The sequence below is a fragment of the Candoia aspera genome, chromosome 10, assembly GCF_035149785.1.
Source record: "Candoia aspera isolate rCanAsp1 chromosome 10, rCanAsp1.hap2, whole genome shotgun sequence".
In the NCBI taxonomy this organism is placed as follows: Eukaryota; Metazoa; Chordata; class Lepidosauria; order Squamata; family Boidae; genus Candoia; species Candoia aspera.
In genome coordinates, this window is record NC_086162.1 from 20126283 (window position 1) to 20152811 (window position 26529).

At 44.3% G+C, this 26529-nt stretch overlaps 1 protein-coding gene across 1 annotated transcript; it reads left to right on the plus strand.

Annotated features, from left to right (window-relative positions):
• Nucleotides 1-20426: 20426 nt before the first annotated feature.
• On the plus strand, nt 20427-25167 carry HAS1 (hyaluronan synthase 1). The gene is made up of 4 exons (XM_063311802.1): nt 20427-21122; nt 22781-23006; nt 23142-23274; nt 24342-25167. Exons 1-4 carry the CDS (start codon nt 20427-20429, stop codon nt 25015-25017), a joined length of 1731 nt encoding a protein of 576 aa, XP_063167872.1. The 3' UTR covers nt 25018-25167.
• The last annotated feature ends 1362 nt before the right edge of the window (nt 25168-26529 follow it).

Genomic DNA, 26529 nt, shown 5'->3' on the forward strand with positions numbered 1-26529 from the left:
GAGAAGGGACCCTCCCTAATTTCTTGGGATGTAAAAGAGATGGGAGGAGAATTGTACTTACCCTATAGAATGGAAAGAGGAGTTAAGAAGTTGACCAAGCGAGCTCATGGCAGGGCAGAGATGAAGGACTCTGGCCTCTCACTTTCAAACAATGTCAGGTAGCAGGTTGCTGGATTGATCTGCAACTACCAAAGGTTTCAACTTCTACCATGTTTGCACATCCTGCTAAGCCATAATATGGCTCGCTTTTAGGTTTAATGGGTTGCATGAAGTAGCCATTGTGATCTGCAACCCATCATTCAGTATGGTAGTGATCAAATTCTTGGTGGCCAAGGACCTTCTTTAATGTTGTAGAAAGGGTTAAGAGTTTAAAGTGGATAGGACCATATCACACCCATGGCTATGGATGAATTCATGGGTGCCAACAGCTAACAGAGATTAGGTCAAAATGATGCCACACATACAATGACATATGATACCTGCAAACCTGCTCTTGCCTACTTGTATCTCAACATCTGAGGTAGGTACATAAGTATCAGGCTTGCATCATGATGTTATATGATACAACACCCCATCGATCCCTATACCTAGGCTTGGGACAACGTTTAGAAAGTGTCTTTATTGATAGTGATGATGATCTGCCTATTTTAAGGCTTACACTGCAGTCAAAATAATAGGAGACTGTGTTATGAGGTTTTTGCAGTCATGGTCAGAAGATCCACAAGAACCACAGGAGGAGGATATAGAGCTGTAAGTTCCCCAGGTTTATGGCTTGGCATGATGTGTGAATCCAGTCAACTGTCGTTTTTTTTCTCACCAAATGTTTAAACTATGACTTAGTAGAATATATGAACTTAAGTCTATATATGCAACGTGGGGTTAACAAACCTCTCCCATTATCTCATCTGAGCCAGTAAACTACCAAAATAGATCTGCTGAGAGTGGTAACTTTAAAAAAAAAGAACCAGGTTCTTTACAGTTTTCTTCGTAAAAAGGTAAAGTTGAGCAATCCGTTCAAGAGGACATAGGATTAAGGAGCTGATGGAAATTCCCGAAACCATGAGAAAAGACAATCCAAATGTTGACTCACATGGTCTGAATTGCCAAGTACTCAACGTTTATCACTGTAACTTATCTCTTTCTTTCTCCCACCTTACATTCTGTGTCAGTATTACAGGAGGGGGCACCAACCATGGTAAGGCCCAGGGTGAGTCCTTCTCCTAAGAACTGGATGCTCAGGTGTTTCTGTTAATAGTGGAGAGATCCTATGCATTTACAAGCCTTATGAACATTTATATGGACTCTGTCCAGCAACAGTCTGGTCAATCGAGGTGATCAAGGTGATGAAAATTTAACGGGTGAAATATTCTCCATTGCTGAAGGGGAGATACGTCATCAGGTATATTTCTGATTCAAAAAAGGTAGAGGAGCCACATCTGAGAGAGGATGATCTTACAGCTCTGGGTGCAAGGAGGAAATGAAAAGGAATTCTGTAGGATATTGTTCACTGTATGATGGAGGAAAAAAAGGACACCCTTCTTATAAGAAGGAATAATGCTTGCATGTACACAGAAACCGGCTTCACACATCATGGTAAATCAAGGCTTGCTTAACTATGATTCTTTGAATAAAACACAGCAGATTTGCACAACTACTTGGACCGATTTCCACCAAAACATCCCCAAAAGAGGTAGATTGACCCAGTCAACTAATCTCCAGTGGGCTAAATTTAGCTTCAAATGAACCCAGTCTTTCCAAATGGGGACTTTTGATCCATTTAATGGGCTTGTTTGATGCCAGAACTATCAATAAGAACATCTGCCTGGGTTATGGGTGGTGGAAACAGGGCTTTAAATCCAGATTAAGGTTTTGCAATCACCAAGGAGAAGCTAAGAGCTACACTGTTCATAATGCTATATGATGGCTATGATAGTAAAACACCTTAATCCATGTTTCTCAATCTCAGCAACTTTAAGACGGGTGGACTTCAACACCCAGAATTCCCCAGTCAGCATGCTGGCTGGGGAATTCTGGAAATTGAAGTCCACACCTGCTGGCTGGGGAACTCTGGGAGTTGAAGTCCACATATCTTAAAATTGCCAAGGGTGAGAAACACTGGTCTATAGATTAAATTCAAATGTTAAATGCACAGAGAGCCAAATCACAACTTGGTCAAATCTGGAATGCTTATCCACTGTACAGCAATAAGGGGTAACAATTTGTGTGTGTGTGTGTTCCTTCTCAAAACAGGTTTGGAGAGCTCACCAGATCTCTTGAAATTACTACCCCCACCATGAGCAGCAACGAGGAATGCTGGAAGCTGTGATTGAATGACATCTTAGAAGCCCACACATTTTCCCCATCCCTGCTGAACACAAGAAAACAAAGATCCCAATTAGCACCGAAACTGATTTTTCATAACAGAGCAATTGGAACACTTAAAATATGCTATGAAAAGTGCAAGCCACAATCTGCAGCAAAGATGATGCTTCAATTCAAGGGTCTCCAGACTGGAACACAGTGACTGGTTTGCAAATATGAATGCATTTCAACCAGGAATATACAATATTCCAGGACTAACAATAGCACCCCCCACATCCAAGAGTGTTGGGGGCTGTTCCCAGAGCCCTTCCAAAGATTGCTCCCAAACTGTAGTTTTCAAGTGACCAGAAAGAAAAGTTATGAAATAGCTGGAGAAGAATTACATTAGTTCTATTTAATTTGTTTGAAGTTAAATGGAAGTTTAAATTAATGTTGGTTTTCTTAAGGGCCTGCCTACTTCTTTATCCTAGCCTCTGTTTATTTTTGAGTGGGTGCCCCTGTGGCCCACTATTCAAAAACTGATTACATGCATCTTATAATACAATAAAACAATTAACTACCCCCCAAAAACCTGAGTATGTTCTTCCCAGAAAGAAAAGGTGCCTGCCCTTATCTTGAGTGCGTGAAGACAGTGATGTTTTCCTATGGATACTGTAGATAGACTGGAATGTGTGAAGGTAAAATTCCCACCAAGCTTACTGCAAGAGCGCGCACAGCTCAGCGACCACAAATTCAAACAGGATGTTGGGTTGGGATTGGATCCAGAGAGAAAGAGTTTCAAAGGGGATTAAGGGGGGATGAGGCATTGAGGAAGATTAAAGGAGAAATCCGATGCTGGCTATTGACTGCTTAAAGGGATCTCCACAACAATGAAACAATGGATCATCTTGTCCATGAAAGAGAAGCAGGTAGACAGAAGAGCAGTGATTTGTAAGCTGTAGGAAAGTCGATTTAGATTAAAGGTTATTCAGCTATGAAGCAAGCATGCTGGAGAAGCTGGGAAATTCTCCCTCAAGAGAGGGTTGCAGGGAAGTAAAAATTTGGTACTGCATCTTATGGGGAGGTTTCCGATTTGATAGTCAACTTTACAAGGGTGGATCTGTGACTTAAAACAAGGCAAATGGCACTCTGAAGAACACAGCAGAAAGTAGGGCAAGGTTAGGATGGCCAATTATGCATTTCTCTCCATGGAAAAAGAAACGCATTAAAAAAATTGATTAAAGAGGAGACAGATTTGCACGTGTGAATTTACATAACATAAACATGCAACTTTAGAAAGAGTTACTTCCATTTTGATAGCAAGGTAACTTTGGAATTAATTTCCTTTCTTTTATTGGATATTTTTAATGTAATAAAATATACAGAACAAACAAGAAGAAAGATAGAAAATAAGAGGGAGAAAAACAAGAAAGAAATTGGAAAAAAAAAACCCTACAGTTGTGCCTTCTGCCCTTCTTTTTATCAAGTAATTGTCATCTTAAACTTTTTCCCAACTTCTTCATGTCATTTTTAATCCCCAATCCCCAATCATCAATTCATTTTTTTCTTCTTTCAGCAATAAGTCCATATAAGGCTTCCAGTCTTTAAAAAAATATATATCTTTATTGTTTTTTCCTCTGACCAGACTGGTCAGCTTTGCCATTTCTGCAAGTTCAGTTAATTTTACGATCCATAGTAGGCATTTCATTGCTTTTCCAACTTTCTGCATACAATAATCTTGCAGCAGCTACCATATTCAATATTAATTTCCCATATTTCTTTTCTAATACCTTGTCCATAAAACCCAGTAAAAATAATTCTGGTTTCATTATGATATTAGTCTGTAATATCTTTTGCATTGTTGCATGAATTTGCTCCCCCCCCCTTTTTTTTTTTTTTGCTTTTTCACCATGCATGATAAAGTGTCCCCTCTTCCTTTTCTCACTTCCAACACTGATTTGATATTCCTTTATGCATTTTAGAAGTAATTTCCAAAGTAAATTCATTTGAATGTCTTTAAGCAGAAGACCATTCTCAAAAATCCTTCAAAGAGAAGAATGTTGTCTCTAAAGTAGGATTTGGGGATACCTGAGATAGGATAAACCTAGGATGATTGTTCCAGAAAATAGTAAAGGGAAAAGGCTGGGAGAGACATGTTATGTTGAAGGTGACCAAGTCTCTATAATGGGCAGAAGGAATAACACTGTGGAACAGGAGGAAGAGCCACAACCAAGGCAATGGTCAGATAAAAGAAATTGAGTCCAGGGCAGAAATGTAATTTGAGAAATCATCTCAGGCAGGACCTAGTTCTCATGAAGATGAAGGGAGGGAGGGAGGAAGCACTTTCAGACTTGCAAGATTATGTTACTATAACCTTATAATAAAAGTAGTATTAGCTTGTGTGTCTTTAGTTTCCAAGTTTGGTCTACCTTAGAGGGCTGATAGCACCTTGCTAGGAAAGGAAAAATGTGCATCTCTTGTGGGAATTGAAACAAGATAGATATAGTTCAAAAGAAGGAATAGGAAATCACCATCCTTAAATGTTAGCACAGGAGTGCCTGTGAGGATGGGAAAACTGTGGTGACAACTGCAGTGACAAAAGTTGTGGAATTCAAGAGCATGTGCCTAAGTCTCAATATACTTAATGCAAAATAGATGCAAAGTCAATTATCTACATTTCCATTTCCTTCCACTTCTTCTAAGGTTCTGCCTTTGTCTGATATTAGCCTGTAAGCCTTTGGGGGCAGAGACCTCCCCTGCTGGTGTAAAAATAACTCTCTCAGTGTGATGCCAGAATGTGTACCTGGAAACCTATTGCCAATTGGGTTGGGCAGATCTTCAAGAGGGCACCTCCTTCAATGAAGGCTCAAGAACCCTTCAAAACCCATCCTCCTTCCATTCCTACTTCTTCGCAGCCTTATTTATTTATTTGCATTTTATCTGCCTCCTCAGTCCAAGCAGACCCTAGGGTGTGCAAACTGCTTCTAGCAATCATCAGTCCTGATCAAGGGTTGTGAGACGATGCAAAGCATTTGTTTTGGCAAATCAAAGCTATCTCCTGCAGGCCTCACACATTCCTAGATGAGCTCAGTGAATCTAGGTTTCTAAACAGCAATGGAAAGGATATCATGTTGGCCCCATTAAAACAGCCTTCTATGAAAATAGTTATCAAGGTGGGAGGGAAGTATGTATCATTGAGGGGGGGGTGTTTCTTCCCATCTTCAATCTCATTTTCAATCCCAGCATTCGTGGTTTCTTTATTTGTGGGGGTTGTGTTGGTTTCTTCCTTTTTTTTTTCATCTCATCTCATCACATCTCGCCTCATCCACATATATTCCATAAAAAGGATGGTTTTCTTTTGCTTCCTTTAAACAGGGTTGCCTTCTTGCCATGTCTCTTGGACCAGAAGTGGAAAATCTAATGTCTCTCCCAAGGTCCCATCAGACAAGCCAAGCAATCAAGTTCTTTCCTGCGGGGGCCTCTGACCCTCTTCCACCACCTCTTCCACCGCCCCCCACCAGCAATTTCCTGCAGCCACAGGAGTGTCTGGGTGCCTGCTTCCTAGGGCTGTAGAAGATGAGGAAGGCAGAGGACAGACAGGCCAACCAAGTGACTAACAGGTCAGGGGAACAAAATGGATGCTCTACTCAGCCGCCCCTTCCCCATCCCTGGCGTTTCCTCGCTGCATCTTTTTTCTTTGGGGGGTACAGGTGTTTTAAAAGCAAAATAGGTAGTCCAAGTTTAGCAGAAGCTTTGCATTCTTAGACCACTTGCTATTTTTTTAAAAGGCATTCACCCAATATTGGCAACGGGCTCCTGTAATTCATTTCCCTTCCAAACTGAAAAAAAAAAGGTGATAAATTATTCCCCTACCCCAAGCTGCAGACTGAAAATGTGGAGTTTAAGTGAATGGCTTGTCCAAGGCTACTTGGAAATGTTAGGGCAGAGGCACAATTCCAGCCAGAAATATTCTGATTTTTAGTTTCAGTCCATTAGCTACTACCTCCATGAGAAAGAAGGAGAAAAAAAATCTGCCAGGGACTCTCCATTTGCTAATATGCTCTGTTTGTGACGCCAACAAAGAGCAGGCTATAGCAAAATAAATATACAAAGTACAGTTTTGGCAATATATAATGGGAGGTGTGCAGTCATCCTTTTCAAAAGGACTGGGTTGTTTACACGTACATTAGAATATTCTATTTTCACCTAGCAAAGGTTGGAAGGCACATTCCTGCTTGAATTGACAGCGAAGGTCCTTCTTTGACTGCTACCAGACTAGCCCGGCTCAAGGCTCAGGATCTGGACTGGCATCAGCTTTTCAAGAGTAGACCCAGGGTAGGTTTTTGTTCTTCTCAGCCAAGCACCTGAGTTATGCCAGCAAAAGAGAAAAACAGTTCCCAGGGCATCTGACGATGAAAGGAGAGGCCCTTAATGTCTTGAAACTGTGTGCATTGTGGAGCTCAGTTTTTGTAAAGGAAACTCCCATAATGGAACCAAAACCTGATGGGCCACTGGTCGAGAAGCGTTGGCAATGGAGCAGAAACCGAAGGGGAAGTTGTTGAGAAGAGTTTGCAAAAGGTCTCTCACCAGGAGATAAGAGGTATTTGCAAAGCTGGAGTGTGCAGCTGTGGCCCAGGAGGAAGGTGAGCAGGAAAGGGCCCTGTTGCCCAGAAGCAACTTCCTTGTTATTGCTGTTTTGACCCTTAAAAAAACTGGATACACCTGGACAGCCCTTCGGATGGGCTCTGAGTTCCAACAGAAAGGCTGGCTTCTGACAGCCCGTGCAACAGAAGATTGCTATCCACAATATACAGTAGGCACCAAGGCCACCTCGGTTGGGTGGAGAACAGGAGACGTGCACACAGGCATTCTTGTGGTCACATGAATGCTTGGGAATTTCTGCCAGCCAGCCAGCCAGCCAAGGAACACCTTGCTTTCCTCTCCTTTTTACCTTTTTCTAGGAGTTGGAGTGACAGCTGGGAAGATAAGAAAGAGAAAACTGGCTTGGAGCCCAAGCCATCTGGAGCCCCGACAATTGCAGTAGAGGCAATAATCAGTCAAATGCGCGTTGGTCCCCAAACCTCCTACAGGCCAGAATTTGGCAAAAGATACCTGGGCATTCGTTGCTTGTGTGATTTTGCTTCTGTGTTGATTTGTCCCCTCCCAGTTCACCTCCCCGCATTCCAGAAGGCTTCTACCAGAGCTAGGAGAACTGCTATTATGGCCTTGTGGTCTGGTTTCTGCCTTTCATCGTTGACCTGCCCAATGACTGAATGGGTTTAGACAGCACACCTTAAATGAAAACCAGACATAATAAGTTTAGGAGTGGTATGCAGATCAGCTGCCTTCAAGTTGGGGCTCCCCAAACTTCTTGTGACAACAACTTCCCAAAGCCCTTTGGCTACATTGGCAGAGAATTCTGGGAATTGGTATCCCAGTGCTCCTGGAAGGACCACAGGTTGGGGAAAGATTGAGGGTCTCCAGATAAAAGGATGTAAGAGCTGGGTTTTTGGAGATTCAAATTTTTATCCGTGTAAATTTGGAGAAGGGAAGGGCTGCACCCCTTCAGCCTTTCTGAAGACATCTTTCAGCCTAAGGCAAAGAACAAGATGGCAAGCCATCTCTTGAGCTACCAGTTTAACCTTTTCTCACCACTGGCAACAGATCCATCTTTCTTTGCTCCTGAAATCGACCACACGCTAATTTAGAGACATAAAATAGACTATCTGCCATATGGCTCTTGTTGTCCAGCTTTGCTTCCCGTAACCCTAACTCAAAAATTATGCTGCCTAAGGAAACAACTTCATTCTACCTAATGGTAGGGCTGGTCTTAGTTCTGCCAAGCAGTGTCTAGGCTAAGGTGGCTGATGGTGGACCACTAACATCAACAAATAACATGGCAGAAGGAAGAGGATAGAACTGATTATTTTTTTAAAAAATCCTTGTGTGTCTGTCTGTGGTTAGGATGTCTGGCATGCCATGTATAGTTGTCACAGACAAATTTTGGCTAGGTCTTGAATGGTGGAGACTTGCTTATTTATTAATTTATTTATTTATAATCTGGGTCTATCCCAGTGTTTCTCAACCTTGGCAGCTTGAAGATGTGTGGACTTCATCTCCCAGAATTGGGAATGGCTGGGGAATTCTGGGAGTTGAAGTCCACACATCTTCAAACCGCCAAGGTTGAGAAACACTGGTCTATCCCATTGAAGGTGCTTGTTTTCAATTGAAGATAAGGTGAAGTGGAATCATCCTGACCACATGTGGTCATCCCCAATGGAAAAGCATCTTGGAAGGACAGAGGAAAAAAACCTTGAGGCAGCCACTTAATCCGCAGCGATAACAAGAGAAGCGTAGGCAGTTCAGAAGCTGGGCACGGCTGACTCCTGGCCTTTTGCTATCACTTGAATGAGACAGGGGCACACCCACTTCAGGGAAATATCTTTTGAACTACAAGTTGCAGACTGGCTTGGCCTGAGGTGGGGGTGGATTTGCCCTTTGTTGACCCACAGGCAGGGATGTGGCCTGGGACTGGGAAGTGGTTGGGAGCTTGCAAGCCAGCTTCTGAAGTGACTAATCCCAACAGCATCTGGAGAGACATTCCACGTGTCAGAAATCCGGGGCGGAATGACATAAACCAGAGAAGACCAGCTTCTGGGGAGGCACACAGGCGAGGCCTGGCGTTAGAGAGGCAGCAAACGCAATCACTCCTAAATTGATGCCCTGGTGTCCATTTCAAGACTGCCAAAATGTTTGGAGACACAGAGTTGGCCACGCCTCTTAAGCTGAGTGTTCATGAAAAGAAGAAGCCTTGCAGAGAATGTTTGCACGTGACCCTAACAGTGTTTTTTCAAAAAGTCCTGTGCCTATCAACAGATATAAAACCTAAGAGGGACCCCCCTGAAACAGCCATACCCAGCTCTTCAAAGTAGTAATGTTTGCGAGTAGTTTTGATTTATCAGAAGATGGAGGGGAAGGGGAGAGAGAGATTTTGGCTGTGTTCACATAGCGCCCTTGACCAGATTATGGTGTTAACTCATTTTCAGGTTTGTCCAATACTTTGAATCCCCAACTCAGCCAATGGGTTGGATTCATACAGCATGCTAAACCGCAGGAAAAAAAAATGATCACATTTTCTATCAACTAGCTATTCCAGAGGCCAGCCGGGCTCATTCACATGTCCACCTAAGCATGCCTCCTCCCCAAGCCCACATTGGAGGAGCAACTGGGGAAGTTTTCCCCACTGGCAGCAGATCCACCACTCACTTTCCTTCGCGTGTTCCACATGGAAACAGCACCACTTTGCTAGCAACAGAGAATAGCAGTTGGCAGTTGAGACAGAAGGAAATATGCTGGCAAACTTTTCTGCCACTTTGTGGACTGGAGGAAAACACACTCAACCCACAGAGTGGATGTGCCCACAGTTGGTTGAAAAAGAGGTGGCACACCACATCCGCCATGGTGAGCTTTCGGAAGAAACCCTATCTCAAAACTTTGTCTTAGTCGTTCTTCTTTGGTGCAAGCACTTCCTTCTTCCGCTGTTCTCATAGGCCCACTTCCACCCCATTCTGTGACAGGTCGCTTTCCACAAGATTACCTGATTCACACAACAACCTTCTTTTTTTCTTTTTTTCTGGAACTTTTGCGTATATAACAACAATATATTTTGTTACGGCCATTGGCCAGGTAACAAGTATGATCAAATCCACAGCAAGATCAGATTTTGAATGAATAAAATTCACTTGACATAATTGGTATAATTGTAACAACAGACACTGTCTCTTCTCTTAACACACACACACACACACACACACACGTTATTTGCAAAAACATTTGTGATCCCTACCCAGTGGTGTCCCTGGGGATATTGGGGAGGCAGAATGATGAAGATAGCATTCTGCTGTTGGGATGTGAGCCCCACCCTTTTGCACACGTCATGACATCACCCACATGCCCCAAAGGGGCAGAGGCTGCAGTGTGATGGTACAGCCCTGCTTTCATCATTTCGACCAAAGTAGGAAGCTTCTGTAGATACAGGCAATAGTTAGATGCATGCCCCTATAGACTACACAACCTGTTGTATGTGGTTCCTGAATTAACCCACTTTCTGCTTCGCAAAACACATTCATCTGCAAAATAATAAAATCAGCTGGATTCATACAACATGCTACGTCACCAAAAGCTACCCCAAATTAACACTGACCAAGGTTTAAGATGCTTTGTGGATGGAGCTACTAAGTTTGTAACTGACCTAGTATAGCTTGCTGCGGGATCACAGTCGATACCTCTGGAAGTAGGATTCCAAGATCACCCAAAATAGACGCATTTTGAGGTCTCCCGATTTCTATATCTCTCATCTATCAAAAGGCTATAAGAAGTATCTTTGGGCGAGTGAAGAAATCTGCCCTGATATCCCAATGCCACAACCACCATCTTGCCGTTTTTGCCCCCCTCTTACAGACATTACTGTTCAAAATCATTTCAAAGTACTGTACACAGGGCCCTCATATTTGAAAGTTTAGGAAAGAGCGTTGGTTAAAGAACTTAACACAGCAGCAGGGCTGTGAAGAATCTTTTAATTAAAGATTGTTTTTTTCACATTGGGCATCCCTTTCTAGATTACTTCCATAAATGCAAAGTGTTTTGGAGACAGACCTACTAGAAATGTTTAGCATGTTGTTTCTCACCTTAAGATTACAAATACATTGAAATATTCTCTACAATGGTGTGCATTTGTTCGTAGGCTTCCAGTAAAACCAAGCTGAGGTAGAAATGAAGAAAAGTGCATTGGGACATCACGACACCCAGCCCAGCCTTTCGTCGTTTCATCATGGTCATCATACGCTTACCACCCATAGTTTTATCCTTTGTTTCTGCCCCCCTCCAAATATGGTTACCTGTTTGGGGTTTTTTCCTCCTTAATGGGTGAGGCTGCATCACCCACTTTACAGTCTTGAACAGCGTTTTTCAAACTTGGCCACTTCAAGGTGTGCTGGCTGGGGAATTCTGGGAGTTGAAGTCCACACATCTTGAAGTTGCCAAGGTTGAGAAGCACTGGTCTTGAGCATCTCCAAACAGGTTGCCCAATCCATGATTAAATCATCATGCAGTTTTCTTTAACTAGGCATTGTGTTTTACAGTTGAAACAGCTGATCATGTTATATGAGTTCTGTTCAACACACTATGGTTAAAAGTAGAATGGGTTAGCAGTGAGGAAACTAGGTCACATACTTTTTACTTTTTATAATGACAGATAATGCCTGAGAATCTTCTCTTATACTCCTTCCTATTTAAAAAACTTTAGTATAATGTATATAAAGATAGAAAATTAATCCACAGCTTGATGGATAAAACAGAGACAACTGAATTGTTTCTCATATATTTTGCCCCCAAGTGTTGCAACATACATATCTTTTGATATGGACATATATAATATCTACACATTTATTCCTCTGTGATATTATTCGTTCATTACTTTGTATTCAAAGAAGAATACCGGAGGGGAGGAGAACAGGAACCCTTCTTTAGAAAAACTAGTAAGACCAGACCTGGATTTTAGAAGCTGCTGATGAAACCAGAAGGGCAGAATTTTACATTTTGTATTTTTTCGGCCCAAGTATCAAGAAAGACCTTCCTTTAAGTATTTCTTAAAGAGCCAGTTTGGTCTAGTGGTTAAGGTGCTGGGCTAGAAACCCAGCACCTTAACCACTATTTCAGGATACTAAGAGTTCTAGTCCCGCCTTAGGCCTGAAAGCCGGCTGGGTGGCCTTGGGCCAGTCACTCTCTCTCAGCCCAAGAGCCAATCAGGCGTGGTATGAGAGTTCTAGTCCCGCCTTAGGCATGAAAGCCGGCTGGGTGACCTTGGGCCAGTCCCTCTCTCTCAGCCCAAGAGCCAATCAAGCGTGGTATGAGAGTTCTAGTCCCGCCTTAGGCATGAAAGCCGGCTGGGTGACCTTGGGCCAGTCCCTCTCTCTCAGCCCAAGAGCCAATCAAGCGTGGTATGAGAGTTCTAGTCCCGCCTTAGGCACGAAAGCCGGCTGGGTGACCTTGGGCCAGTCACTCTCTCTCAGCCCAAGAGCCAATCAGGCGTGGTATGAGAGTTCTAGTCCCGCCTTAGGCATGAAAGCCGGCTGGGTGACCTTGGGCCAGTCCCTTCTCTCAGCCCAGTCCACCTCACAGGGTTCTTGTTGTGGGGAAAATAGGAGGAGGAAGGAGTAATAGGGATGTTCCCTGCCTTATTTATATAGATTATATAATCATAGAGGCAGGATAAAAATAAAATAAATAAATAAATTTCTACTTTTCCATTTAGGATAGTCCATGTTACAGATAACATATTTTCCTTCCTGAGCTGTTTCTTTACACACTACAAATTTTTGCTTTATTTTTTTCTCTTGCAGTTGCTTTTTTCTGAATTTATTACAGACATATACCACCAAATTTTTCAACTCCCAAGGGGTTTCTTGTTTGCTCATTCTATCTATCTATCTATCCATCCATCCATCTATATCTCAATATTTCATGTTTCTAAGTAACTTTCTAAACCATCCAGAGAATGAATCCAGGCTGTTTGGTGCATCAGCAGTATGACAAATAAATAAATGGGTTCCAGCCATTCCCCCCCATCCCCAATTGCTCAATTGAAAACAGGCGCAATTAATGGTCTGGGTCTGAACTGACTAACTAATCTCCCAAAGCTAGATACCTTCTGGTGGGACAAAACAGTCTCTCTTTTGTCTTTAGATCCCATAATGGCAGGTAACATTTCACAAGGAAAGCCTGTATATCGAATGAGATCACTGGCCTTCCTCTCTCATTATTGTGGTCACTGACGGGCCACAGCTTGCCAATGTTTCAGACAGAGATTTTTCGAGCCTTAACCTGGAAGATGCCAGAATATATGCATGGCACTTTTTGCATGCAAAACAGGAACCACAGTGGAAAGAGGAAACTTTAGAGTAAGCCCACCACATCTGGATGCAGAATCCTAGAGGAGAGTGAGGAGGCAGCAAAGCACCAGTGTTTCTGTGTCTCTCTGCCTCCATCTAGAGTTCCTTCAGAGTGTTACAGCCCAGGTACAGTATGCTAATAGCAAACGCCTCTCTGAATCGACAGAGAGCTTGTTCTCTTCTGTTTTTGCAAAAACATGTTCTTCTATTCAACTTTGATAAGCCTTGATTAACTGGGATAAGTGTCCAGTCTAATCATAATCAATCTTATGCATGTCTGTTTAAGCATCAGTCCAACTGGCTGGGTTCACATCCCCCCATTAGGCAAAAACAGGGTTGGGCAGGTCAAAATTTCATCTGCAGTGGGAACCCAGGCAGACCTTAGCAAGTTGTGTGAATCAGGTCATCAGGTTAAGCTGTAATATCTGAACACAACACTTGGAGTTTAACACAAGTTTTGTGTTCAGACCATTGCGTGACAGGTTTAAGTGAGTTGCATAAAACTTATTCCCAGGTACTTAGATTATATCTAAACATTTCAAGTGGGGTGTGTGTTCTTCCCTCCCCAGCCCTTGAGAAAGCTATATATAAAAAGGCAATAAAGGAAATCTGGTGATGCTAACAAAGATAGAACAGGCCAGTAAAGGGTGCTCAGATTACAGCCCTTTGCCTTGGCAGGAAGCCTAACTGAACTCCAGGGAGTATGCTTCTTAAAAATGGTTAAGAAAGTACCATTTTTTAATAGGAAATGGAATAGAGCAGTCTTTCTCAACCTTGGCAACTGGAAGCTGTGTGGACTTCAAACTCCCAGAATTCTCCATGGCTGGCTGGGGAATTCTGGGAGTTTGAAGTCCACACAGCTTCAAGTTGCCAAGGTTGAGAAACACTGGGATAGAGAATTAAGCTGCTCCCAGAAACCCAGTTCCACTTTATAGCACAGAAAGAAGGTCACACCTGTTCCCCATCTTCCCAGAGCAGAGGACATTAAAGGTACAGGAAGGCAAATTCTGGTTGAGCGCTAGGAAGAAGGTCCTAAAAACAATTCAACAAGGGGACCAGTGATCCCCAGAGATTGGGAACACCCCCCCCACCTTTCACTGATATGTGTTAAAGCAGAAGCTGGAAACCATCTATCAAAATGCTTTAATTTGGATTTCTGTACGGAGCAAAAACTGGGCTTGATGCTCTCAAGGGCCCTCCAGCTCTCGGCTTCTCTGATTCCCCTTTCCTGCTTTATTATTGGCCTCCTCCTGAGGGTCAACCCATCCATGCAAGCCTCCTTCATTCCAGCTATTGGATGTCCACCCCTCTCTTTGTGGCCTTGCATCTCAAACACCCTCAAACCAAATCTGCTTCCTTTCTTCTCTCTCTCCCCACCCCCTCCATCCTCTCGCCTCATCCCACGCATGGATTTCCCCAGCCTCAATTCCCTTCTACAGCTTGCCCCTGACTGCATCATCCAAATCTTTGCCCTTGTGTGATCTTTCTTCCCCCTTTGCTGGAATTTTAGCAACTATTTTGGCTGTGGTTTTAACGCAAAACAATCTTGCTTTCAGTTTTGCAATGAAAAGTTTCACTCTAGCAAGATGCACTCAGCTACAGTTAAACTGAATTTAATACTTCTGATTCAGCCTAGCTAGGAACACCCTGCAAGGGGAAGACCACTGTACAGGTAATTGTGGGGCACTGCCTTCCTCATTCATTAGATTTATATTCCACTTTTCTCATGGAAGCTCAACACAGCATTCATACCGCTTCCAAATTTGGTCCAAACACAACCCTGTGAGACATGCTTGGCAGGGAGCGATGTAGTGGTTTCAGACAACGCACCAAGCCGCCCTGTGTTGGGCTGGCTTGTGGCTGAACCAGTGGCATTTATAAACCACAGCTTACAGTTTATCATATCGAGTGAACCTGGCCAATTGTGGTGACTGTTTATGATACGTGAACCAGGCCAAAATCGGTCTAAAAAGCACTGACTGAACTTCCATAAAACTGCAATGCCCCAGCCTGAGCCAACATCGTAACCCATCCACCCCAGCGCTTCCTGATCATGTGCAAAGTTAAGGAAAGGTAATTGGGACTTTTTTCTTTCCTTTCTAAAGCAGTGTTTCTCAACCTCAGGAATGTTAAGATGGGTGGACTTCAGCTCCCAGAATTCCCCAGCCAGTCATGATGGGAATTGAAGTCCACCTGTCTTAAAGTTCCTGAGGTTGAGAAACACTGTTTAAAGGAAAGACCATCAGGTTTCTAGGCTGAACTCAATAGGCTAGAGAACTGGAGCTGGTGTGGGTTTAGAGATGGGAGACCACCAGGAGATCCCCCAGCGGCAGCCAAACCTGGAAGACAATGGCCGTTCAGCCACGGGCCTAAGAGATCTCCATGGACGCGTCCACGAAGTGACCAAGCGTCGGTCTCCCTTCGACGGAGGCTTTATTTTTTACTCCGAGCCCGTCGGTCAAACCCCGGCAAACTCTCGCCTCCGCCCGTCCTTTCGTTGAGGTCAATCCCTCCCGGCATGGGCGCAGGCAGGACGGGGCTGGGAGAACCGACGGGGACGGCGCGGGCCGAGAAGCAGCCGCCCACTAGAATGAGCGAGAGGCGTGCTTCCCCGGCTGGACGGCCGGCACAGGAATTAGCGGCCCCCCACCCAATACATCGGAATTAAGCACATCGCCCAGGAATGAGGCAGGACATCAAACGCAGCCCAGCCCAGCCCTGACGCAGGGAAGGGGCCGCCCCGCCTGATTCAAAAGCTTCCCCCGCCGGGCGTGCAACAGCCCCGCTCTCTCGGCGAGCCAGCTCGGGTCCTGCGCGGGCTGGTCTTCGCACGCCCCGGCGCTGCAGGTAAGAACTGGCCGCGGGGACTGGCGGCCGGGCCCCGAGGGCGAGCTGGGGGGCGGGCCGGGGATTCAGGAGCCTTACTGAGACACGAGCCGCTTCGGTCGCGGGGTAGAATTCCTCCAGCGATATGTGGCTGCAGCGGCGGCTGGGGGATGCGCGCGGCTCGCCAAGCCCCTGCTTTGGTGATGATTCGAGTTTATGCCCAGGTGTCTGTTGTCGATGGCTAACCTGGGATCGTTATGCTAGACGATGCTTGTGCCCCTGAGCGGGTGCAGAGTGCGCTTTTTCCCAGCCGGAGCGCCTGGATACGGTCCTGCACGTCCTGGGATCGGAGCGGGGCTTTAGAGGCGTTCGCGGACACCGACGCTTTAGGCAAAGGAGGCACCGGGGGAAAAAAACGGAATCGCGTCTCTTTATAAAATATATATTAAGCAAAGTTGAAGTTGAAAACTTGGAGCGTCAGCATCTCAACTCCCCAGGCCTTCCTAGAAAGGATTAGTGATGCTTGGGGAAGATTATTCAACAGAGACTAATTTACAAGGTTTTTTTTTTTACAAGTCTGTTTGTCGTTCGTTACGAGAAGGGTAGTTAAATCAGCGGTGAAAGTTCTTGCTCCTTGGGTGCGCTGAGCAAAATGACTGATGGTGTATTGGAACTGTTAGCCTGGATTCATTAATCCACAAGAAAAGAATAGGTGGGTGTGTACGACCACTCATTCAATCCTTCTAGCCAGAACCAATAAAGGGCGGGGGGGGGGGGCGGAGCGGGTGAAGGTTATGAACGCCGCTTAAAAAATGGACCCTGAGCCAAAAAGTTATTCTTGCAAGCTGCTATCACCAGTTTGGGGAGAAGAAACAAAATTCTTGGTGCTGCAAAGGGGATGGCAGAAATGTTTATAGCTTTCTCTGTGCGAAATGTCTTTACTGAAACAAGCGGCTTGAGGATTAAGGAGCCCAGTTCCAGTCCGGACCTCTCCATCGAAAATTGGAAGAGGCTCCCACTTCCGCTCAGTGTTGACAAAGATTGAGCTAGATGGGCGAAGAGTCTAAGATTGCTTTGTATGCTCCCATCAGGGTCCTGACCTCTGAATTTTGTAGATCAAAGCATAATTTGCCATCTTTGGTTTGGATATTACTTTTTGGCCAGTGTTAGGACTAGATGACTGGGAACTCAGCTTGAAGATCAGTTCTCGAACAGGCTCCAAAGCTATTCAACGGAGCCCAGATGGGAAAACTTATTTTATTTTATTAATAAAAATATTTTGGGCAAGGGAGGGTGTGACTCCTTGCTTCATCACGCTTGCCATCTTTTATCTTTTACTGATTTTATTGTAATTTCTTTGATCATTGCCAGCCACCCAGAGTCATTGAGAGTCAGGTGGCGTAAAGTTTAATTAATTATTATTATTTTAGCTTTTATCTTTCTAAACAAAAACTCCTAGCTTGTCTTCTCCTTAGCCCTGCTGGCTGGGGCAGGTGGAAGCTGTAGTTCAGCAATATCTCAGGAGACACTGCTTTGCTATTCTCCTTGCCCCGTTCCTGCTATATCAATGTTCTGTCAATTTAGAGCAGTGTTTCTCAACCTTGGCAGCTTGCAGATGTGTGGACTGGCTGGGGAATTCTGGAAGTTGAAGTCCACACACCTTCAAGTTGCCAAGGTTGAGAAACACTGATGTGGAGGATGGCTTATGTTTAGTTAGGAGACTGGGTGTGTAATCCATCTCTATCTGCTTGGTACCCTGGTGATCTGCATGTAATTTCTTTGAGCTGGGAGATTTACTGGTGACATAGTCATAGAAGCTGGACATAATTATTGGGGGGGAGGATTTCTGTGTTATATTAAAGCTCTGTGTGTGCACATGCACAGTGGCCTCAAGTTCCTGGAAACTACATGAGCAAGTCCCTGCAGTTTTCTTGGCAAGGTTTTTCAGAAGTAGTTTGCCATTGCCTCCTTCCAAGGCTGAGAGAGAGGGACTGGCCCAGGATCACCCAGCTGGCTTTGTGCCTAAGGCAGGACTAGAATTCACGGTCTCCTGGGTTCTAGCCTGTTGCCTTAACTACAAGACCTAATTGGCTCCTATTAATGCATTACAGCATAATGCTCCATAACAATAACATTTTAGGGAGGTGAAAATGGTGCCCCGGAGCCTGTCTGCCAAACACAGCTATAGGCTCACCTATCTACCAAGTCAGCAATCCTGAAAAACATGATGGATGATCTCTTATCTTGCAAGTGGGAGGCTGAGAAACAATGGCTTGTGCAAGGCTACCTCCCAGGTTTAGAGCCGAATTCAGCGCAGATTAGTGTTCCTCCAGGCATGTTGCTATGGTGTTCTCCCATAACAGCACAAAGTCAGCTCTCTAATCTCCTCCCAGTATGTTAGTTCACATGACTGTTCAGACACATGCATTGGCCATCAGCTGGCCATGTGTACTTAGCACCAACCCCTAATGATTTTGTAAGGGGGTGTGGTGGTTTAGCAGTAGGAGATGTTGGGATAGTTGATGGGACTTCGGTTGGAATGGGGAACAAGAGCTCACATCTGCCTTTAAGAACCTTATAAACTGTTCTGGGATCCCAGAGTTTTGATCTACTGGTGGACTCCTCCACATATCTGCTCAGAAGTAAATCCCACAAGTTAAGCTAGGCCAGTGTTTCTCAACCTTGGCCACTTTAAGTTAGGCCAGTGTTTCTCAACCTTGGCCACTTTAAGAAGTGTGGAGTTCAGCTCCCAGAATTCTGGGAGCTGAACTCCACACTTCTTAAAGTGGCCAAGGTTGAGAAACACTGACACAGGCAAATACCCTTAGTCCTTTGGCTGGCCACACTGATTAACATCATTCTGGGATTTCCTAGCATACCTGGAAGGCTGGCACTCTTCCAAGGATGACCTGTTTCCATACCTAGCATGGAATTACTGCCATGTTCAGGACTAGCCCATGACATTTTGTTACTTGTTTCCAAAGTCACTCTGTATGGTACCCAAGGTTAACCAAGGTATTTTTTCCACCAGAGGCAAAATATCCCTCAGTCCTCTCAAGCAATAAACCTAAACCATGATAACTATTTAACCATGTTTGGTCTGCTTTTTCATCTTCGACGCAAACGCATGTGCTGCCTAAGGCAGTGGGTGTATTTTAACGGTAGGGCTGGCTCTGCCCTATAAAATAAGGATATGATTTTGCCCTTAATGATGAACATAGGAAAAAGGAGATTTTGATATTCTGTATCAGGAAGGGTTAAGTAGGAAAGCACACAGATGTGCAAGTGGTGATAATACATACCATCTCAAGCACTTTGTCATTTATTTATTCAATGACCCATTGTTCCTAGTAGCTGTGATTTGGAGAAACACCCCTTTCTTGGCCCTGTCAATATATTTTTTCATAGCTTTGTTCTGATATGGTGCCAGGAAATTAGTTTAGCGATGCTTCTGGTGGGGAGTGGCCTGGAGGGGAGGTACCCCTACCGGCTGGGAGGCAAGCATCTCAACTCTTTTTCCTAATGGAAACCCCCCCATGGTACCCTCTCCCTGTGGGCCAACTGGAAGAATGATTGCAAGTCAGTTAATACTTGGATGGTTGAGCTTCAATGGACCTAACCCTTCAACGTTTTAAGAAGCCAGTTCAGTAGTGGTGGGCTTTATATGCCATGCTAAGTCAGAGTCTGTTTTAACCATGGCAAAAAGAGGCTGGGGTGGCCTCCTGTACAAATCATGCTGAAACCATAAATCAGAATTTATTCATGGGAGTTTACAGGTAACAGTAACATGAACCAACTAAATTACACTTTAGCATGATTTGTGAAATCAGCCATGGCAGTTTGTGAGACATGGTTTGTTTATTTATTTATTATCCTGCCTTTATTATTTTTATAAATAACTCAAGGCAGCGAGCATACCTAATACTCCTTCCTCCTCCTCTTTTCCCCACGACAGCAACCCTATGAGGTGGGTTGGGCTGAGAGAGAGGGACTGGCCCAAGGTCACCCTCTCGAAAGGCCGGCTTCCATGCCTAAGGCAAGGCTAGAACTCACAGCCTCCTGGTTTCCAGCCCAGCACCTTAAGCACTAGACCAAACTGGCTCTCATGATTTAGTGTTTGGGGTGAGCCAAGCCATTCTATCTTGTTCTACAATCCATGGTTAAATTCAACCACGGCATGGCAAAATGTCACTATATGGAAGTAGTTTACTAGGTTGAGGATCATATTCTGCATCTTTGATGTCAGTTCTTGTGAGATGGCACCATATGTCTGTTCCTACCGATAAATCCTAAATTAATATTCATCATAAAAACTGAGGCCATTCACTTCCCTGGTTCTTTCTTCTAGGGATGGAGGTTTCCAAAGCCACCAAAATTTTTGTCTCAACTGGACGCCGGATCTTCACCATTGGCTTTGCCTTGCTCATATTATCAATTCTGGCATGGGCCTACATTACAGGCATCCAACTCGTTGCTGACCAATACCACATCATGGCCTTTGGTCTCTATGGAGCCTTCCTCGCATCCCACCTCATCATCCAAAGCTTCTTTGCTTTCCTGGAGCATAAGAAGATGCGGAGGGACTCGCTGACTTGCAGCTATACCAAGGCAGTGGCCCTCACCATCTCCGCGTATCAGGAGGACCCAGCCTACCTCCGTGAGTGCCTTCAATCTGTCAAGGCAACCCTGTATCCCCCAGAGAAGCTCCGGATCATCATGGTAATAGATGGCAACAGCACTGAGGACCAATACATGATGGATATGTTCCAAGAAGTCTTCGCTGGAGAAGATGTGGGCACTTTTCTTTGGGAGAACAACTACCACCACCAACCTCAGCTGGATGTGGATAAAGGAGACAGTGGTTACCAGACGGGGGATGAGCCCTCTGCCTACACTGAGATTGATATGGAGGACCCTGGACAACTGGTGGTGGAAGAGCTGATCCGCACCAAGAGATGTGTCTGCATCATGCAAAAATGGGGTGGGAAGAGGGAAGTCATGTACACAGCTTTCAAGGCCCTTGGGAATTCAGTGGACTATGTTCAGGTACCAGGCATATTTTCTGGTTGTTTTACAGTATTGTGTCACTTATCTCACCTTCCATTTAAGGAGCTCAGTGTATACTACAGTGTATCCCCCTTCATTTTTTATCTTTAGGGTAATTCTAGACAGGTGGTGACTAGACCAAAAACATACAATGACCTTCAGAGCTCAGTGGAGATTTGAACTATGGACTAGTTCCATAACTAATCTCTTCCAGATGTGTCAGCAAAGTTACCCTGACATCCTGATCATGTATGGGGGTGCTGGGATTTGTAGTTTGGCACATCTGGAAGGTACTTGGTTGGGGAAGTTGACTCTAGAGCTTATTCTTCATCCAAGCAGCTAAGCACCCAATTGTTTATCTGCCTTGAAACATGCCCATCTTTAGTTATGGCCTCTTTACTGTGGTTGGACTATGATTTCTTTCATCTCACTGATTATGATGTCTGTAGATTGTGATTTCAGCTGCTGAGAGTGGTCATTGTATAAGTTCTGGAAGTCATAAATTTCCCACTATGTCCAACCACCACAGCTGGAAGCTAAAATGCTAAGCAAACTCTTGGTGGTGGAACCTCACTGACCTTGATTGATCTGAAAGAAGAAGAAAAAGAAACAGCTTTGTGAATTACCTTCCATAGGGCGTTCTTCCTTTTATCTCTTCAGCCTCTTTATCGTTAACCCTGTAATCTTGATTTTCTAGAAAACGAGTAATGCGTTCTCTCTCATTTGTGTACACATCAGTTCCAAGATTAGACATCTCTCATTCCCGTTCTACAGATGGGGCAACTGAGGAAGTAAACGGCTATGCTTTTAAGCCAATCAGTGACTGTTATAAGCTAAGATAGGCTGCACTTGGTTGTTTACTAGACTGTGCACTTTCATTGCATTACAGTTGCTGCAAATGGCATGTATTTCTATGTAATGGGCTGTGAGAAGAAGCTTGGGAGACAGGAGGAAGAGCCACAACATAGACAACAGTCTGATAAACAAAATCTGAGTCCAGAGAAGGAATGGGGGTGAAGGAAGGATCTCAGAAGGGACCCTCCTTAGTTCTCTGGAAAGTAAAGACAGGGGAGGGGGGAAGTGCTTTCAGACTTGCAAGATTTTGTAACTTTAACCTTAGAATAAAAGCTGTCACACTCATGGTTTTGTTTTCCTGTGGAAACTGACCTTTACTTTCCAGAGAATTAGAGAAGGTCCCTTCTGAGATGTTTTCTGCACCCCGCTCCCTCTTCTGGACTCAGATTTTGTTTATCAGACTGTTGTCTACTGCGGCTGTTCCTCCTGACTCCCAAGGTTATTTTCACAGACCCTTACAGTGTATGAATTCCTCTGGTTCTGATGTGGCCTTTGGGCCAGCTTGTACATGTGCGTACACCACGCTTAATGACAACCAGATATAAAATATATTTAAGGAGGTCCACAAAGAAGCAGCATAGTTTTGGTGAAGAAAGGGAAGTTCCAAAATCTGTGGCAAGTCATCAAGTTGATGCTGCATCTCTCCTGCAAGGACTGTGCAATCTGAGCCGGTCCTTGGAATGAAGAGTTCTGGAATGAAGAATGGAGTCCTTCTGGACTTGGGATCCAGATTCCAGCAACTCAGATCCCCTTGGCAAGTTGAAGGGGTATCATCATTAGACTAAACTCTTGGCTTCTCCCAGGTATGTGACTCAGACACCAAGTTGGAGCCGGAGGCAACGGTAGAACTGGTGAAGGTGCTGGAGTCAAATGAACGCTATGGGGCTGTCGGCGGAGATGTGAGGATCCTCAACCTCTCCGACTCCTACATCAGCTTCATGAGCAGCCTGCGCTACTGGATGGCTTTCAACATTGAGCGTGCCTGCCAGTCCTATTTCAACTGTGTCTCCTGTATCAGTGGTCCCTTAGGTAAGGCTTCCACCACGAACAACGTCCAAGTCCCTTCTCTGAGGAAACGATGCAGTGATATTGGAAAGATGAGTGTGTTTTCCTGCTCCACTGTATTTTTTTTATCTGACCCCTTCTTGTTATTGGCCTCATCAGGTCTGTATCGGAATGACCTCCTACAGCAATTTCTGGAGTCCTGGTACAATCAAAAGTTCCTGGGAACACACTGCACTTTTGGGGATGATAGGCACCTTACCAACAGGATGCTGAGCATCGGCTATGCCACCAAGTAAGGAAATCTGGATATCTGATGGAATAGGAGCAATATGGAATGAAATGTAACCAATGTAAGAAGTCTGTTGAGGCAGTGCGTTTAGGATGCTAAATTTCTACAGGTAGGAGGTCCCATTTCAAAACCTAACTTGGTTGGTGAAGCCCTCAAGGTTAAGCTTCTGTGACATCTTGACTTACAGGGTTATTGTGAAAACACAGAAATGGGCCTTTGGGAGCAGTCAAGGAAAACTAAGAAATATCTGACATTTTTTGAAGGTTTGCCTTTTTAACTGACACTGGCGGCAGAACTTGCAGGTGCTGTGCTACCCAACCACAAGTAAATTCAGGCCCTTCTTATCTTTTCCAGTGTTTGGTACTGAGCTGACATAATAAATCTTTGCCAAAATGTTATTCCTATTAATATGTTGTGTTATGAGTTATATGTTATGTTATATGTTATATGTTATGAAATCAAATTGGTTCAGGCTTGAACTACTAAGGTTGTGCTGTGCACTTAACACTGCACAACAATTTTCAGTATTCCCAGACTCTTTTGCTAGGTTCATACGATATGATAAATCTGGGTTAATGAACCTAATTTCTGCTTTTACATAAGATGCTTTGCCCAAATAAAGGAAGTGTATTATGAACGTAATATGAAAAGCTATTGATGTAGTTTGCAAAGAGAAGGGCTGGATTTCCACATCTTGAAACCACAGATTTTCCAACCCCTTTGCACCTAGTTTAGGGCATTGCATACACACTCAGAAAAATACTTGCATGGCCTTTCTCTCATTTCCTCACAACAATAACCTCATGAGGTAGGGCACCATCATTCCCACTTTGCAGATAGGAATGGGATGGGTTTCTCCAGGGCTGTAGTGTCCCTTGCAGGTTTCTTGGGCCAGACATCACCCTTTTATGCTCCAGTTCCCACTGCAGGTATTTTGGACCAAGGTTTCAGCTACAATAGCCAATGATCAGGAAAGGACCAGTACAGAGAGGACTCAAGACCATAATGGAGTCAAATCATGTCTTGTTCCTTTGATGCTAATGTTCTCCTCCTCCCTTTTCTTGTACCAGATACACAGCCCGTTCCCGATGCTACTCAGAGACCCCATCCTTATTCCTACGTTGGCTGGCTCAGCAAACCCGTTGGACAAAGTCGTACTTCCGGGAATGGCTATACAATGCCCTCTGGTGGCACCGACATCACCTCTGGATGACTTACGAGTCAGTGGTCTCTGGCATCTTCCCTTTCTTTGTCACAGCCACTGTCCTGCGGCTCTTCTATGGGGGGAACCTGTGGGATGTGCTGTGGGTGTTGCTCTGCGTCCAGCTGGTCGCCTGTGTAAAGGCCCTTTATGCTTGTTGGCTGAGAAGTAGCCCAGTCATGCTCTTCATGTCACTCTACGCTGTCCTCTACATGGGAGGCCTACTCCCAGCCAAGTACTTTGCCATCTTGACCATGAACAAGAGCAGCTGGGGCACCTCAGGCCGGAAGAAAATGGTGGGCAACTACATGCCTCTGCTACCTGTTTCCATCTGGGGTCTGCTTCTGTTGGGAGGCCTGATCTATACTATCTACCAAGAGGCCCTGGCTGATTGGACAGCAGAGGTCAAACAAACCGAGATCTGGTACTTGCTTGCTGGTTTGGCCATCTACTCGGGCTATTGGACATTCATGGTCATGCTTTATTGGGTCTGGATTCGGAGGTGCTGCCGGAAACGAATGGACTTCTACAGCCTTGAGGTGTGAGCAGGGAAGAGGGTGAAGATCTCCAGACTCCTGGGTTCTCCTCCAAGCTGTAGCAGTACAGAGCAGCTTAACTGGAGCATCTCCAGGGTCAGGCTAGAAGTTTATAATTTAGGGGGAAGTCCGACTCTTTCCCTCTCGTCTTTTAAACCCATGGTGAAGTTTAGACTCCTTGGTTCTCTCCTTGGATCCAGGGTGGAACCAGATGATGGTACAGGAGCTGTGAGGGTGTGTTTGTTTGTGTGTGTGTCTCAGGGAGGATATTTATTTTATCCAACAAAACATGAGGGGTTACTTGCTGTCCTCTCTCTCCCTGTCCTGAGGAATGTTTCTGATCTGAAATTTATTTATTACTGCTGAGTTTTCTCATTCCAGGAGTACTTATGTGCCCAGGTACTCTTTGAATTGCAGCCACCTCTTGGTTGGAGCCACTGGGTGATGCCACCACACAGGGGTGTGGGCTGTACAGGGACTTACTGAATTATTGCACTGAAATGCTGGTGCCACAGCCACTGAATGAAAAGATGGGAATGTTGGGTCCATTGCTTGTTGCTGTAGTTCTCTTGAAGTCTGCAGGAGACAGGGTCTTGCTGAGATAAAAAGATGGAGTGGTGGAAGCTAAGATCAGATTTTTGCATCTGTGGATGCTACATAATTTTAAACAGTCTTTTGTGGCTTTTTTTTTTTTTTTGCAAAAAGAAAAAAAATAATTTGTCTTCTGCCTTGTGAAAGACTTGATTACAAAAGAAATACAGACGTTTACAAATGCGTGAGAGAAGCTGGAAAATTCTGCCTTCCTTGATTCTTTTTCTCCTGGAAAGAAAGCTGAGGGGTGGGTTGGATTTGCACCAACCTTCTCTATTTTTTGCCATAATATTGTCTCAGTGGAATTGGAGGAACATCTTTCTTGCAGGAAAAAGAAGGACCTGAAGTTATTTATTTGCCGTATTTTAATAATGAACAGGAGGGCTATTTAATTTTTTTTTTTAAGGAAAAAAAGTTGAATGATGATTTAAAAAAACTTTTATAAGTAATGTAAAATAAAACATTATTTATTTTATAAAACCTCTTTCCTGGTGTTTTATCCTAATGTTATTTTTCCCAGGCCAGGCAAATTTAGTGATAAGCTAAACAAACCTATAAGCAAATTTAGTGATAAACTGGTTGAATGCATCTGTTACACAATAAAATGCAGGACGTACAGCAAGATGTCCAAAGGACATGGTGAAAAAAAGTTTTTAAAACTGGGTGGGGCTTAAATTGCATTGCTGTGTCTGCCTTCATGAGCGTTTTAACCATACCCTGCAGAGACCCTTGATTTGCAGTTATCCTGCAACAACCCAACAAAATAAGCAGGTGCTATTTGATCACTTCATTGTTATTAGGTTACCAGATGATAGTACTTCTCTGTGTTGTCAATGTATTAATGGAACAATGCCCAGAAGATCTAAGTGACTTCTGCTAACAGTTGGATGTAAATATAACACTGAGGGATAAATTATCACCACATTGGCT

Bases quoted from the DNA above. Each gene is read 5' to 3' on its own strand.
- HAS1 (XM_063311802.1), top strand. From the start codon at position 20,427: ATGGAGGTTTCCAAAGCCACCAAAATTTTTGTCTCAACTGGACGCCGG. The intron at 21,123-22,780 runs GTACCAGGCATA...GGCTTCTCCCAG, and splicing joins ATTCAGTGGACTATGTTCAG to GTATGTGACTCAGACACCAA. The intron at 23,275-24,341 runs GTAAGGAAATCT...TTCTTGTACCAG, and splicing joins AGCATCGGCTATGCCACCAA to ATACACAGCCCGTTCCCGAT.